This window comes from Puma concolor, chromosome B1 (genome assembly GCF_028749965.1).
Source record: "Puma concolor isolate L17-30 chromosome B1, mPumCon1.1.hap2, whole genome shotgun sequence".
Taxonomy (NCBI): Eukaryota; Metazoa; Chordata; class Mammalia; order Carnivora; family Felidae; genus Puma; species Puma concolor.
The window spans coordinates 174589902-174606966 of NC_141670.1; the positions used below are offsets into that span (position 1 = coordinate 174589902).

Genomic DNA, 17065 nt, shown 5'->3' on the forward strand with positions numbered 1-17065 from the left:
TCTTTTTCATAGTTTTTATTTATGTTCTTGAATGTGGTTATAATAGTTACTTTAAACTTCTTGTTGGCTAATTCTAACATATTAGGATTGGTGTCTATTAAATGCCTTTTCTCTTAAGTCTTTGGCTCAAGTATTAGTTTGGGCTACTATAGCAAAATACATAGACTGGATGGCTTAAACTGAAATTTATTTTCTTACAGTTCTGGAGGCTAGAAGTCTATGGTTAAGGTTCCAGCCAATTCAGTTCTTGGCAAGAACTCTCTGGATTGTAGATAGCTACCTTCTTGCTGTGTCCTCACATAACGTTTTCTTGGTGCGAGCACATCGAGGGAGAGAGAGGTAGAGAGAGAGAGCACGTGCGCTAGTGAGTGTGTGTACATACATGTGTGAGTGAGGCCTCTGGTATCTCTTCAAGGACATAAAGCTTGTCAGATCAGGGCTCCATCCTTTATGACCTCATTTAACCATAATTCCTTAGAGACTTCTTCTCCAAATACAGCAACAATGGGGACATAGGGGCTCAACATATGAATTAGGAGGGATACAAGCATTCAGTCCAAACATTTTGCCAGTGGTCCCCCAAATTCATGTTCTTCTCACAATGCAAAATACATTCATTCCATCCTGACAGCCCCTAAAAGTCTTAACTCATTACAGCACCAACTGTCAAGTCCAGAGTCTTATCTAAATACCATTTAAACCAGATAGGGTGAGATTCAAGGTATGATTTCTCCTGAGAAAATTCCTCTTTAGCTGTGGACCTGGGAAACCAGACAAGCATGTGTTTCTAAAATACAGTGGTGGGATAGGCATGGAATAGACATTCCCATTTCAAAAGGGAGAAATCAGATGGAAGAAAGGGGGGATGGGTCCCAAGCAAGTCCAAAACCTAGCAAGGCCAAAACCTAGCAAGGCAGATTCTATTAGATCTTAAAGCTTGAGAAAATCTTTAGCTTGATGCCCTGCCTTCTGGACCCACTGGGGCAGTCGTCCCAGTCCCAAGGCTTCTGGATGGAGGCTGTTTGATCTGTTGAAACAAGAAGTAAGGCAGCCTGATCTCTGAATCACCTTCATGATCTCTTCTCCTTTTCTTAGAGAATGGTGCAGGTTTGCAGCTGAATAGCTCTCCTGTCCTTCCTGTAGAATCAAGAAGTCTGACAGCCTTTCTTCATTTTGTCTCATTTCAAACTAGCACGGTTTTTCCTTGTGAAATCTCATTATCTCTTTATTGAGTGATAGTCCAGCCACACTTTTGGTGTTCTTTTCAGCACATGTGTTCTCATTTTTTGCAACATAGGTTGAGTATTTTCCAAAGCTTTAAGTTCTGGTTCCTTTTTGCTTAACAATTCAGTTCATTTCTCTCTTGTATTTTACTGTAGAGGATCCCAATCTTCACCTTCCAACAGTTTGCTTCAGAATCTCTTCAGCTAAATAATTTCATTGTTCACAAGTTCTATCTTTCACTAAAACACAATGTAGCCAAGTTCTTTGCCATTTTATAACAAGGATTGCCATTTCTCCAGTTTCCAACAATCTGTTCCTTGTTTCTGTCTGAAACCTCACCAGAATGGTCTTTAATGTTTATATTTACCAGCATTCGATTTACGATATATGTATCCTCTAAGATGATAGAAGCTTTCCCCATAGCTCTTATTTTTTCTCCTTGAGACCTTGTTGGAGTCGCATTTAACATCCATATTATTGCTAACAGTCCCTTCACAGGAGTCTACATTTTACAAAATTTTTCTTTTTATTTGTTTATTTTGTTTATTGAAGTATGGTTGACAAATAGTATTACATTAGGTTTCAGGTGTGCAACATAGTGATTCAGCAACTCTGTGTTATGCTATGCTCACAAGTGTAGGTCCTATACAACACTATTAAAATACTATTGACTGTATTCCCTAATCTATACCTTTCACCCCCATGATTGATTCACCCTTTCACCCCTACTTACCCATGCCTTCAACCCCGTTCCCTCTGGCAACCACCAGTTCTCAGTATTTATGGATCTGTTTGTGCTTTGTTTATTCGTTTTGTTTTTCAGATTCCACTTATAAGTGAAATCATATGGTATTTGTTTTCTGCTGTCTGACTTATTTCACTTAGTGTAATGCTCTCCAGGTGTGACATATGGCAAGATCTCCTTTTTTTTTATGGCTGAGTAATATTTTGTTATGTTATTATTTATTTATTATTATAATAGAACCTTTTATTTTGTTATTTTTTAAAATCTTTATTTATTTTGAGAGCGAGTGAGCAAGCGAGCATGAGCAGGGAAGGAGCAGAGAGAGAACGAGAGAGAGAATCCTGAGTGGGCTCGGCACTGTCAGCACAGAGTGCAATGTGATGCTTGGTCACGCAACCGTGAGATCATGACCTGAGCTGAAATCAGGAGGCAGACACTTATCTGACTGAACCATCCAGGTGCCCCAGAACTTTTTTTTAAGTTTATTTATTTATTTTAAGTGAGAGAGAGAGCGTGGGCACAAGCAGGGGAGGGGCAGGGAGAGAGAGAGAATCCCAAGCAGGCTCTGCACTGTCAGCACGGAGTGAGATCTCACTCACGAGTGAGATCATGACCTGAGCTGAAACCAAGAGTCAGGCACTTAACCGACTGAGTCACCCAAGTGCCCCTAGAGGGGTTTTTTTTTTTTTTTAGTTTTTTTTTTTAAACATTTATTTACTTTTGAGAGACAGAAACAGAGTGCGAACAGGGGAGGGGCAGAGAGAGAGGGAGACACAGAATCTGAAGCAGGCTCTAGGCTGTCAGCACAGAGCGCAACGCGGGGCTTGAACTCACGAACTGTGAGATCATGACCTGAGCTGAAGTCGGTCGCTTAACTGACTGAGCCACCCAGGCGCCCCTGGAACTTTTTTTTTTAAGTTTATTTATTTTTGAGAGAGAAAGAGAGAGCATGAGTGCACAGAGAGGGAGAGAGAGAATCCCAAGCATGTTCTGTGCTTACAGCGAGAGATCATGATCTGAGCCGAAATCAAGTCAGACACCCAACCAGCTAAACCACCCAGGTGCCCCATGGCTGAGTAATATTTTAGTGTGCGTGTGTATGTATCTCACATCTTTATCTATCTGTTGATGGACATTTAGGTTGCTATCATATCTTGGCTATGTAGGGGTGTATATATCTTTTTGAATTAGTGTTTTTGTTTTCTTTGGTAAATACTCAGTAGTGGAATTACTGGATCATATTTATATATATGTATTTTTGTATTTTGTATTCTATTTCTATTTTTTAATGTTTTAAGGAACCTCCGTACTGTTTTCCACAGTGGCTGCACCAGCTTGCATTCCCACCAACAGTGCATTGAGTGTTTTTTTCCCTCTACATATTCACCAACCCTTGTTTCTTGTCTTTTGATTCTAGCCATTCTGACAGGTGTAATCTGATATTTTATTGTGGTTTGATTTGCCCTGCTGATTAGTGATGTTGAGCATCTTTTCATGTGTCTATTGGTCATCTGAATGTCTTTGCAAAAATTTCTTTTTGGGTTTTCTGCCCACTTTCTCTGCCCATTAGATTATTTGGGGTTTTTTGGTGTTGAGTTGTATAAGTTCTTTATATACTTTGGATGTTAACCCCTTATTGGACATATAATTTGCAAGTATCTTATCTTATTCAGTAGGTTGCCTCTTCATTTTATTAATGGTTTCCATTGCTGTGCAAAAGCTTTCTATTTTGGTGTAGTCTCAATAGTTAATTTTTGGTTTTGTTTCCTTTGCCGAAATGACATCTAGAAAAATGTTGCAATCTTTTTCAAGATTGCTTTGGCTATTTGGGGTCTTTAATGGTTCCATACAAATTTTAGTATTTTTTGTTCTAGTTCTGTGAAAATTACTGTTGGTATTTTGATAGGGATTGCATTGAATCTGTAGATTGCTTTGGGTAGTATGGATGTTGTAACAATATTTGTACAATCTATGAGCATGGAATATCTTTTTATTTGTGACATCTTCAGTTTTGTTCATCAATATTTCATAGTTTTTAGAGTACAGATCTTTCACCTTCTTGACTAAATTTGTTTCTAAGTATTTTATTCTTTTTGGTGCTATTGTAAATGGAATTGTTTCTTTAATTTCTATTTTTTGAAATGTTTCTATGTATTTTTGAGAGAAAGAGTGTGATCTGGGGAGGTTCAGAGAGAGAGAGGGGGACAGAGGATCTGAAGCGGGCTCCACACTGACAGCAGAGAGCCTTATGTGGGGCTCTAGCTCACAAACCGTGAGATCACAGCCTGAGCCTAAATGCCTGAGCCTAAGTCAGATGCTCAACCAACTGAACCACCCAGGCACTCCTTAATTTCTATTTCTGATACTTTGTTATTAGTTATTTGTTATATTAGTTATATAGAAACAAGACAGGTTTCTGTATATTAATTTTGTATCCTGAGGCTACTGAATTAATTTATTCTAATGTTTTTTTCTGGTGGAGTTAAGGTTTTCTATGAATAGTATCCTGTCATTTGCAAATAGTGATAGTTTACTTCTTTACCAATTTGGAGCCCTTTTCTTTTTCTTGTCTGATTGCTATGGCTAGAACTTCTTGTACTAATACATATATTTTTAAATTTCTTCTTTGATTTCATCATTGACCAATCAGTTGTTTAATAGCATGTTGTTTAACCTCCACGTGTTTGTGTTTTTTCCATTTTTTTTTCTTGTAATTTCTAGTTTTGTACTGTTATGGTTGGAAAAGATGCTTGATATGATTTCAGTTTTCTTAAATTTATTGAGACTTATTATGTGGACTAACATGTCATCTGCCATGGAGAATGTTCCACGTGCAGTTGGAAAGAATGTGTATTCGTCGTTTTTGGATGGAATGTTCTGTATATATCTGTTAAGTTGGTCTGTTCTGATGTGTCATTCAAAAGCTGTTTCCTTATTGATTTTCTTTCTGGATGAAATGGGGTGTTAAAGTTCCCTACTGTTGTTGTATCACTGTCAATTTCTTCCTTTACGTATGTTAATCTTTGTATTATGTATTTAGGTACTTTAATGTTGGGTGTATAGATATTTACAATTATTATATCCTCTTGTTGAATTGATGCCATTATCAGTATGTAATGCCATGTTTTGTTTTTTGTTATAATCTTTGTTGTTAAGTCTATTTTGTCTGATACAGGTATTGCTACCCTGGATTTTTTTTTAGTTTCCATTTGAACAGAATATCTTTTTCCATATCTTTACTTTCAGTTTGTATGTGTCTTTAGGTCTGACGTGAGTCTCTTATAGGTAGAATATAGGTGGGTCTTGTTTTTTTATCCATTCTATCGCCCTCTGTCTTTTGATTGGAGCATTTTGACCTTTTACATTTAATTATTGATAGGTATGTACTTACTACCTTTCTGTTCACTGATTTTTGGTTGGTTTCGTAGTTCTTCTGTGTTCCTTTCTTGCTTTCTTGTGATTGATAACTTTCTTTAGTGTTGTGCTTGGCTTTCTTTCTCTTAATTTTTGTATATCTATTTCAGGTTTTTGCCTTGTGGTTATCATGAGGTTCCTATGTAATATCCAGGTATATGATATTCTGTATTAAATTGATGGTCACTTGAGATTGAACACATTATAAAAGAACTTCATTTTTACTCTCCCACCCCACATTTTGTGTATATGCTTTCATATTTTACATCTTTTTATTATGTGAGTCCCCTTAACTAATTTATTTTATTTGAGAGAGATAGAGAGCAAGCAGGGTAGAGTGGCAGAGAGAGAGAGAATGAGAATCTTTAAGCAGGTTCCATACTCAGTGCGGAGCCCAGTGCAGGGCTTGATCCCATGACCCTGGGATCATGACCAGAGCTGAAATCAAGAGTTAGACACTCAACTGACTAGGCCATCCAGACACCTCTAATTTAAAAAATATAGTTGATTTTACTACTATGTCTTTTAACCTTTATACTAGCTTTATAAATGGTTACCCTACTACCTTTACTGTGTTTGTTTTTACTCATGAAATTTTTTTCCTTTCATAATTTTCTTCTAAATACAGCCTTTCTTTTCCACTTCAAGAAGCCCTTTAATATTTCTTTTTTTTTTTTTTATTTTTTTTATTTTTTTTTTTTAATTTTTTTTTTTTCAACGTTTATTTTATTTTTGGGACAGAGAGAGACAGAGCATGAACGGGGGAGGGGCAGAGAGAGAGGGAGACACAGAATCGGAAACAGGCTCCAGGCTCCGAGCCATCAGCCCAGAGCCCGACGCGGGGCTCGAACTCACAGACCGCGAGATCGTGACCTGGCTGAAGTCGGACGCTTAACCGACTGCGCCACCCAGGCGCCCCAGCCCTTTAATATTTCTTATAAGGCTGGTTAAGTGGTGATGAAATCCTTTAACTTTAGTTTGGGAAACTCTTTAGCTCACCTTCAATTCTGAATAACTTTGCCGGGTAGAGTATTCTCGGTTGTAGGTTTTTTTTTTTTTTTTTTTTTTTTTTTTATTCAGCAGTTTGAATATATCATGCCATCCCTTCTGCTAAAAAATCAGCTGATAGCCTTATGAGGTTTCCCTTGTAGGTAATTATTTGCTTCTGTCTTGTTGCTTTTAAAATTCTTTATCTTTAATCTTTGACATTTTACATATTAATGTGCTGTGGTGTGGAACTCCTTGGGTTTATCTTGTTTGGACCTCTCTGTGCTTCCTAAAGTTGGATATTTGTTTTCTTCACCAGTTGGGGGAGGTTTTCAGTTCTTATTTCTTCAAGTAAGTTTTCTCACCCTTTGTCTCTCTTTTCTTCTGGGACCCCTAAATGCAAATTTTTGTTCACTTGATGTTTTCCAAGAGATCCGTAACCTATTCTGTGTCTTTTTTTTTTTTTTTTTTTTTTCTAATTCTTTTTCCTTTTTGCTGTTCTGTTTGGGTGCTTACCATTAGCTTGTCTTCCAGGTCACTGATCTGTTTTTTGCATTCTTTAATCTACTGTTGATTACTTCTAGTGTTTTTTTAATTTCCTTTATTGTATTCTTCAACTGTGGTCCTTTTTAATATTTTCTCTTTGTTGAAGTTCTCATTGAATTCATCTATGCTTCTCTCCAGTTGGTGAGCATCTCTGTGATCATTACTTTAAATTTATTTATTTCTTACTTTGAAATGGTTAGCAGATAGCTTGGTTATCTCTATTGCATTTAGCTCTTTTTCTGAGGTTTTGTCTTGTTGTTTCATTAAAAACATATTTCTCTGTCTTCTCATTTTGCCAGACTTTCTGTGTTTATTTCCATGAATTAGGTAGAACAGATACTTCTCCTAACCTTGAAGGAATGGTCTTGTGTATGGCCATCTCCTGTGTAGACTCCATGTGTCTGGTGACTTTGGCTGGCTGGCTGAAGTTGTGGCTGGTGGTCTTGGGGAACTCTGTGCTGGGGTACCCGGGTGGGATGGCCTGAGCTGAAGTGGGTGTGGACTGGGGTGGTTCTAGGGCTGTCTGCACAGATGGTGCCCTGATGGAGCAGCTAAAGTTGAAGTGGGTGCAAGCTGGAGGTCCTGGGCTTCCCTGCTCTGCGCAGATGACATCCTGGCAGGACTGCTGAAGCTAAAGTAGGTGTAAACTGGGTGGTCCCAGGGCTCTTTGTGCACAGGGGGCACAGTTGAAGCTGAAGTGGGCATGGGCTAGGGTGGTCTAAGGGATCTCTGTGCTGAGGACAGCTGAAGCTGAAGTGTGTGCACATGAAGGTGTCCTGGGGTGCTTTGTGTGGGAGTGCCCTGGTGAGGTGGCTGGAGCTGACTTGAGAGGGGGCTGGATGGTCCTGGACACTCTGTATAGGGGAATCCTGGTGAGTTGTCTAGATCCAAAGCAGGAATGGGCTGGGTGGTCCCAAGGCACTGCATGTAGTGGGTCCCTTGGTGAATCATCTGGATCCAAAACAGGCATGTGCCAGGAGTTCTTGGGGAGCTCTGTATTGGGGGTGTCCTGGCAAGTTGTCTGGAGCCAAAGTGGTATGGGCCTGGAGTGTTTTGGGGTGTTTTGTGCCTGTGTCACCTTGGCAAGACAGAGCTATAGTGGGAATTGACCAAGGATATTGTGGTGTGTATTGCACTGGGGTCACATAGGTGGGATGTCTCGGGCTGGTGTGGACTAAGAGCCTGGGGCTTACTGAGGTGATAGGCTGCCTAGGGCACCTGGACCCTGCTTCAGTCCATGCCATCAAGGTGACGGGAGAATGTAAACCTTGGCCCTTCTGACCTGGAGAGAGTTCCAGCAGCTCCCCCACCATTTGGTGGAGTTCTAGGGCTGGATCTTTTATAATCTAGTTGCCCTTTTAAATTTTGGCCTTTTTTCTGGGGCGCCTGGGTGGCTCAGTCGGTTAAGCAGCCGACTTCGGCTCGGGTCATGATTTCACGGTCCGTGAGTTCGAGCCCCGCGTCGGGCTCTGTGCTGACAGCTCAGAGCCTGGAGCCTGTTTCAGATTCTGTGTCTCCCTCTCTCTGACCCTCCCCCGTTCATGCTCTGTCTCTCTCTGTCTCAAAAATAAATAAATGTTATAAATTTATAAATAAATAAATAAATAAATAAATAAATAAATAAATAAATAAATTTTGGCCTTTTTTCTGTGCCCCAGGGCACAAATCTGCTTATGGTCCCTCAGTATATCCCTCCTCAATGTAGTTTGCAGTGACAGGGTAAGGGTTCCTTTCATTCAGCAGTTTTTGTTTCTGTTTCTCTTAACATTCTCTTGTGGTCTCTCCATCTTTTGTTGTGCAAAAGCTGTTCAGTCAGCCCTCAGTTCTTCAGGAGGAATTGCTCTATAAATAGGTATAGATTTGGTATATTCTGTGGGGGTGAGTTCAGAGTCTTTCTGCATTGCCATCTTGGACCAGAAGTCCTAGGCTTTTTTAAAGCATGTACTTTTCCAGCCTTCACCATAACCCGGTTCCAAATCCACTTCCATGTTTTAGGTATTTTTTACTGCACCACTTTATTTCATGGTAACAAAATCTGTATAGTCAGAATTCTCCAGAGAAATAGAATCTACAAAGATATTTATTTTAAAGAATTCATGCATGTGATTACAGCGTCTGACAAGTCCCTAGACCTACAGTTGGGAAGCTGGAGACTCATGATAGCTGTAGTATAGTTTAAGTGTGAGTCTGAAGTCCTGTGAACCAGGAGAGCCAATAGTGTGATTACAGTCTCAAGCCTGCTATCCTTGGATAGTTAATGTTAAATTCATCCAAAAACACCTTCATAGAAACACTCAGAATAATATTTGATGTAATACTTGGGCACTTTGTGGCCCAGTCAAGTTTACAGATAAAAAATAAAGCATCACAGTTTACATTTTGTATTTTGTGTGTGTGTGTGTCTGGTTATTTTGGATTTATGTTGGATAGTCTAGTTATGTAGTGCAGGAAATTTGGATTCTGTTACATTCCTCCAAAGAGTGTTAATTCATTTGGTTTAGCAGGCAGTTAACTTGCCTGAACTCAGAGCCTAAACTCTTGTGTCTCCAGTGATGGGCAGCAAATGAAATCTTTGTTCAGTTCTTTTATCCTTAGCTGGCACTACGAGTTGTTCCATTCATGTGTAGTGCAGGAGAGATCTGGGCTAAGTTTATTGGCAGAATTTGAGACTCTCCTTCTGTGGCTCTCTCCCTTGTGGGATACCCTCTTCTCTAACTTTTGAGTTACTGTAGTTCTTTTTAACTCTGTGCTCCAGTTCATTTATCTCATTTTCTTGCAAGCTAGTCAATTGTTCTTATATTTTTCAAGTTTTATTGTAATGAGTAGAAGCATATTTCTTTTTTCTTTTTTTAAAGATTTTATTTTTAAGTAATCTCTACAACCAGCGTGGGGCTTGAACCCACAACCCTGAGATCAAGAGTCACATACTGTATGGACTGAAGCAGTCAGGTGCCTCTAGAAACATATTTCTCCCTTATGATTGGTTATAGTTTCTTTTGCTGTCTGGTTTCTTGATTTTTTTGGGAAAATTTGAATATGTTAGAAATATAATGTATAACTACAAAATATAAATAATATCTTTTGCCTTGGTTATATATAGTATTCTTTAAAAAAATTTTTTTTTAATGTTTATTTTTTGAGAGGGGGGTGGAGGGGCAGAGAGAGAGGGAGACACAGAATCCAAAGCAGGCTCCAGGCTCCAAGCTGTCAGCACAGAGCCCGATATGGGGCTTGAACTCAAACTGTGAGATTATGACCTGAGCTGAAGTTGGACACTTAACTGACTGAGCTACCCAGCTGCCCTGGTTATATATAGTTTTCTAACAGGCAGTGGGTAGTGGACAGCCCATAACTCCTTAACCTTTGTCTCTTTCCTTTTCAGTAAGCATTTGCCTTTTAATATCTGACATTCTTTTACTCTTTGTTATATGTAATTTAGTGTTGAAAGTGGAGCTAAATAATAATACAGCCTTTTCTATAATTCTTTTTTTCCCATCTGATACAATTGTTTTTTTTCTTTTTTTTTTTTTTCAGTTTTATTAAGAAATAATTAACATCTGAGCTGTAGAAGTTTGAGGTATACAGCATGATGGTTTGACTTACATATGCTGTGAAATGATTACCACAGGTTTAGTTAATATCCGGGATCTCATATAGATAAAGTAAAAAAAGAAAAAAATTTTTTTTCTGTGATGACAACTTTTAGATCTGCCCTCTTAACAAGTTTCCTATGTATCAAATAACAGTGTTCATTATATTCTTCATGTTGTATATTGCATGTCTAGTACTTATAAGTAGAAGTTTGTACTTTTTTTTTTTAAGTTTATTTTGAGAGCGAGAGCAGGGAGGGGTGGAGAGAGAGAACTCCCTCCAACACTGTCAGTGTGGAGCCCACTGCGGGGCTCAAACCCATGTACTGTGAGGTCATGATCTGAGCTGAAATCAAGAGCCAGATGCTCACCCCGACTGAGCCACCAGGGCTCCTCAGAAGTTTGTACCTTTTGACCACCTTCCTCCACTTGTACCTCCCCCTCGCTGCCTGCTTCTGGTAACCACAAGTCTGGTATCTTTTTCTAGTTTGGTATGTTTTTTGCTTGTTTTAGAGTCCACATATAGGTGAGATCATACAGTATTTGTCTTTCTCTGTTTGAATTATTTCAATTAGCATGCCTTCAAGGTTCATTCATGTTGTTGCAAATGGTAGGGTTTCCTCTTTTTTTATGTGTATCACAATTTTATCCTTTCCTACTTTGATGGTCACTTAGGTTGTTTCCATGTCTTGGCTATTATAAATAACGCTTCTATGAACATGGGGGTGCAGATATCTTTTGGAGTTAGTGTTTTTGTTTCTTTGGATATATTTTCAGAAGTAAAATTGCTGGGTCATATGGTAGTTTTTAGACAAAAATTTTTGAGGAACCTCCATACTGTTTTCGATAGTGGCTGTACTATTTTACAGTCCCACCAACAGTGCACAACGGTTCCTTTTTCTCCACATCTTCGCCAGCATTTATTCTCTCTTGTCTTTTTGATGGTGGGTTTGGCTAATTGTTTAGTCTAATTATGGCATTAATGACATTTTGGGCTGTGTAATTCTTTGTTGTGGAGGACTATCTTGTGCGTTGTTAGGGTGTTTAGTAGCATCCCTGGTCTACTCGGTAGGTGCCAGTAACCCCTTTCTCCTGCCCCCCAGTTATAATAAGGAAAAATGTCTCCTTGGGGGCAAAATTACTGAGTTCAAGTCTAACGAGAAAACACAACGAATTTATATAAGTTTTGCATTCTAATTATACTGTGATGTTTACAGGTAAATAGTTCTTGTAAAGAAGATGACTCTAAACAGAAGCAACCAAACAAGAAAAAGAGGATCATCTATGATTCAGGTAATATTTCTTCTGTGGAGCCTTAAAGTTTTAAAATTATTTTATATCCCTTAGAACAGTGTTTTCCCAACTGATGTTCTGAGACACACAGCTCTCTCTGTTGTTGTAATAGGTCCTGTGAGAAGACTCTATGCTCCAATAAAGTTGAAAACAGTTTTATTGTACTGTAGAACTTGACAGAGCCACAATATATTAATGTGTTAAATATGTTTGTTCAGAGGGGTATACAGTATACATAGCATGTTTCAGACTCACTTTGAACATGACATTTATTTATCAAGTAAGTTTACTTATAAAGCGTATTTATTTATTTTGAGAGAGAGAGGCAGAGAGAGAATCACATGCTGCAAGAGTCTGACACTGTAGGGCTCGATGTGGGGCTCTGCTTCACAAACTGAGATCATGACCTGTGCTGAAATCAAGAGTCGGACACTCAACTGACTGAATCACCCAGGTGCCCCTGACATATTTATTTTTAAAAATATTCATACTAACTTCTCTTTCAGCTGAGCTTCTTGGAGACTGAATTTGAAAAATTGTGCCTTAGAATATTGCTCTGGAAACAAAGATCTAAAATTTAATTTTTGTGCTTTTGATCTGGTCCTTTTTTGTTGGATTTAAAATGGAACAATCACAATATAAAATATTTGAATATACTGTACTTTTAAGATGGGGAATGTTGTATTTTTAAAAAAAAATTTTTTTTTTTCAACGTTTATTTATTTTTGGGACAGAGAGAGACAGAGCATGAACGGGGGAGGGGCAGAGAGAGAGGGAGACACAGAATCGGAAACAGGCTCCAGGCTCTGAGCCATCAGCCCAGAGCCCGACGCGGGGCTCGAACTCACGGACCGCGAGATCGTGACCTGGCTGAAGTCGGACGCTTAACCGACTGCGCCACCCAGGCGCCCTGGAATGTTGTATTTTTATGTATGCCTTTTATGATCTGTTAAAATAATGATAGAATTCAAAAAGTTTTAGGGTTGCTTTTGCGGAGAAGATCCATCTGGTGTGAATTCTTAATAATGCAACCTCTAAGGAAGTATGCATAGATTGTTAGGATTTGACAATAACAGCAAAAATTCTGACTCAATTCTAAAAGTGCTTCAATGTTTATTCTATGTCTTTTACTGCTGTATACAGTAAGGAATTTGAAATAACTACACATTCCCACTCCCCAGGAGTTTCTATCTTTTGGGAAATTGAAAATTTTGTTGTTTGATACAGTTTTAGTATGAAACAGGATTTATAAATGCATGGTGCAGAGGGAAAGGAAGGATCCTAAAGTTTATGAAACTTCTATTTTTGTACCACTTTGTCTTGATTTGTATTTAAGCGTCCTGGGTGATTAGGTTGTGGTAGACTAATGGCTCCGAAAGATGTCCATGCGCTAATTCCTAGGACTTGTGAATATGTTAGGTTACATGGCAAAAGGGAAACTAAAGTCATAGGTGGCATTAAGGTTGATAATCAGGTGACCTTAAAATAGGGAGATGATCCTGAATTATCTGGGGATGGGCCCACTGTATTCACAAGGAAGAGGGAGGAAAGGGGGAGAGAGAGAGAGAGACAGAGACAGAGACAGAGACTGACCATGGAAAATAGAGAACCAGAAAGATGCAGCATGAGAAGGATTTTGCCTGATGTTCCTTGCTTTGGAGATGGAGGAAGGGAGCCAGAAGCTAAGGAATGTTAGCAGTCACTAGAAACTGGAAAAGACAGGGAAATGGATTTTTCCCTAGAGTATCCAGAAAAGGGTCATAGCCCTGCTGGCACTTTGATGTTAGCCCAGTGAGACCCATATGGGGTTTCTAACCTTCAGAACTATAAGATAATATGTTTATGTTGTTTTAAGCCACTAAATTTGTGGTGATTTGTTATAGTGACAATAGAAAAGTAAGACCAAGGCTTAACACTGTGTAGAAGTAACCTGTGAGAATTCATAAAAGGGATTTGCCTCAAAATGGGCCTTGAGGAATTCGTTAACAATGATCACTTTAAGAACACACTGTATTTTATTTTTTCTCTTGAGAGTTTTGTTTCATTTGCTTCTCATGTACAGACTCAGAATCCGAGGAGACAGTGCAGGTAAAAAATGCCAAAAAGCAACCAGAAAAACCTAAACCTGGTAAAATTCTACGCCAGGATCCTGTTACATACATTTCAGAAACAGGTAAGTGTACTGAATATGTTTAATGTTTGAGAGAAGAGTAGTGTGTGTTATGTTTTTGAGCTACTCATTGGTGTCTGGATGAACCTCCTTCACTTTGAATTGAATTTCTGCTGCCTTTTTTTGCTTTGTTGATTTATATTTATCAGGGAAAGGCTGTAATCATCTTTGGCATTTTCTGTGGGTTAAGGGCCATTGTAAGGGTTAGTTACAGGGGAATTGGCCTTGGAATTTTTTAGGTGTTCTATATTGAGTAAGTTGAAGCTCTATCTTGAATCCTATGTTAAAATATTATTGGTGTATTTTAGGGGCGCCTGAGTGGCTCAGTTGGTTGAGTGTCCGACTTCGGCTCAGGTCATGATCTCACGCTTTGTGAGTTCAAGCCCCGCGTCGGGCTCTATGCTGACGGCTCAGAGCCTGGAGCCTGCTTCAGATTCTGTGTCTCCTCCTCTCTCTGCCCCTCCCATGCTCATGCTCTGTCTCTCTCTGTCTCTCAGTAATAAATAAACGTTAAGGAAAAAAAATTAAAAATATTATTTTAAAACTTTTTTATTTAAGTTTTTTTACTTTGCATGCTAAAGTCATAATAATCTAAGTATATAACAATTATTCATATTTGTGATCTGTGACCTAGCACAGATGTGACCTGAATTCCTTGTATTTTCTTGTGACAGTAAAGATTTTATTAGCATTAGCTTTTTAATAGATGATTGTTTTTATACTTAAATTTATTTGTTCTGTTTTGAGTGGTTAGAAAGCAAAAGCCATTTATAAATAATTGTACACTAATCTTAAAATGGTAAAATAGTATAAATGATTGTTTCATAGATAGTATTCCTTTATGGTGAGGAACTCTGAATTATCATCTTAGGGAAAAAACTCAGATGTGTTGTAAAGTCATTTTTTTTTAAATCGCTGTGAGGATTTTCTTTTTTTTCTCTCCCCACCCCCCCTTTTTTTGAGAGGGGCAGAGAGAGAGACAGAGAGAAGTGGGGCTCACCTGAAGCAGGGCTCAAACCCATGAACCGTGAGATTATGACCTGAGCTGAAGTCAGATGCTTAACCTACTGAGCCGCTCATGCACCCTGTAAAGTAATTTTGGTTGTGGCATTGTTAATTCCTAGAGGAGACTGTAACAGGAATAAAAGGTTAGATGTATTAATCTTCAAATTCACAGAGCCTGTTGAATTGGTTCCTATGTAGAAATACTTGAAGGAACCATGAAAGCATCTCATAGGTTGTTGATTTGTTCATATTGAAGAAAACCTCTGAAACCATTATTTTTAGCACTCTGCTACTTGAATTGCTAGTGAAGTGAACACACCTGGTTTGAAGAGACGGTAAAAGCCACATAATTACTTTGGCACAGCATATTACAGTTTATATTCAACAGACATTTATTGAGTGTTTTTTACATCCCAGAAACTAGGTGCTGGAGGTACAAAAGATGACCAGACTCCGAAGTACTGTAGTAGTCGCTTGAGGTAGCAATAAGCAGTAGTCAGGCAGAGGGCTCGAAGGGCAAGATTTGATCTGGCACTTGAAGGATGAGCAGGCGGTGGAGGGAAGAATGTCAGCTTAGGGGGTGGGATTATTTAAAGCACAGCATCCAGCACAAGGCTTGGTATGTTCGTAGGGCACAGAAGAGACTGCCCATATGAGGAGGAGTAGTGGGAGGTAGGATTAGAGAAGACCTTGAAAGCTAGGCAGATGGATTTAGACTTAACATAGCAGGGAAAGGGAACCATTAAAATTCTTGAAGAGAGTTGTGGAATGATGAGAATATAAGAGTGATTGCTAGAGGGGTGCCTGGCTGGCTCAGTGGGTAGAGTGTGCAACTCTTGGTCTTGGGGTTGTGAGTTTGAGTCCTATGTTGGATATAGAGATTACTTAAAATATTAAAAGGGCGCCTGGGTGGCTCAGTTGGTTGAGTGTCCGACCCTCTATCTCAGCTCAGGTCTTGATCTCAGGGTCGTGAGTTCAAGTCCTGCGTTGGGCTGTGCACTGTGCATGAAACCTAATAAAAAAAAAAGAAAAGAGTGATTGCTAGATTGCTAATGTTCAGGGTGGGATAGAGAGTATAGAAACCATAATTAGGTAAGTCAAGGCATTTCCTAGGGGTGAAGTAATGAGAGAGTTAAGTTAGCAATATAAGGGACTGATTTATAAACATTTTTGAGAAATGAGTTACAGATTAGGTTTTTGGATTATCTTTGGTAGTATTATTAGGATAATTGGAGAGTTGATGTCATTACCATGCTAAAGACTTGTTTGTTTTTAAAAAATTTTTTGGCATCCCAACATGGGGCTTGAACTCACAACCCTGAGATCAAGTGTCACACGCTCTACCTACTGAACCGGCCAGGCACACTCCCCCCCACCCCCCATTTTTTTTTTTTTTTTTTCAATAACAGCTTTATTGAGATCTACAATTCACCTCTAAGATTTTAATGTTACTGGAATTTGCAGATAAAGGTCAAGGTTTTTGAAGATACGAGTAACAATAAAATTTTTCTTACGTGTATGGGCTGTTACTTGAAAGTATGTGGGTACTCATGGTAGATAAATTGTTCAGTAAGTTGGGAATGAAACAGGAAAGAAAGTCCTTGTGTTGTAGAACAAATCTTAGCCTGGAAGGTCAGAAGCCCTGCCTGAGGGTCCATCCTCGGTTGCCATCTAACAGTTGTTTGAGTCTCACGGACTATAAAGTAGAGACACTACTTGAATAGGCTTGTTGGAGAGATTTACTGGGATGGTGCATAGGAAAGGGCCAGACCCAGTGCCTGAAGCATATAAAAATAGCTTCGTATAGGTTCTCAGAGACATTTGATTGTTATTCAAATGATCAAAAACAAAATGTAGATAACATGAATGTATTTTCTGTAAACTTTTTGGTAAGCTGAGATAGTTCTTCATTACATCAGAGGCCGACTGACTCTAACCTTTTTGTTCTATTGCTAAATATCTGCTTAGGCACATTGTGCAAATGCACTCTTCTATTAAGAGATCCCCCTCCGAGATCTGGCCACCTTTGTGAAGTTTTGAATATGTGGGAGGGATACTAGAAACGTATGGTGATAGGTTTATTATGTAACC

General features: G+C 38.9%; 1 protein-coding gene across 1 annotated transcript in view; it reads left to right on the plus strand.

Moving 5' to 3' along the window:
* The window catches only part of RFC1 (replication factor C subunit 1), an 89145-nt gene that overhangs the window by 24665 nt on the left and 47415 nt on the right, over positions 1-17065 (plus strand). Inside the window, exons 4-5 of the mRNA XM_025921430.2 lie at positions 11724-11799; positions 13862-13972. Of these exons, the coding sequence (XP_025777215.2) occupies positions 11724-11799; positions 13862-13972 (187 nt within the window). The remainder of the gene's footprint in view (positions 1-11723; positions 11800-13861; positions 13973-17065) is intronic.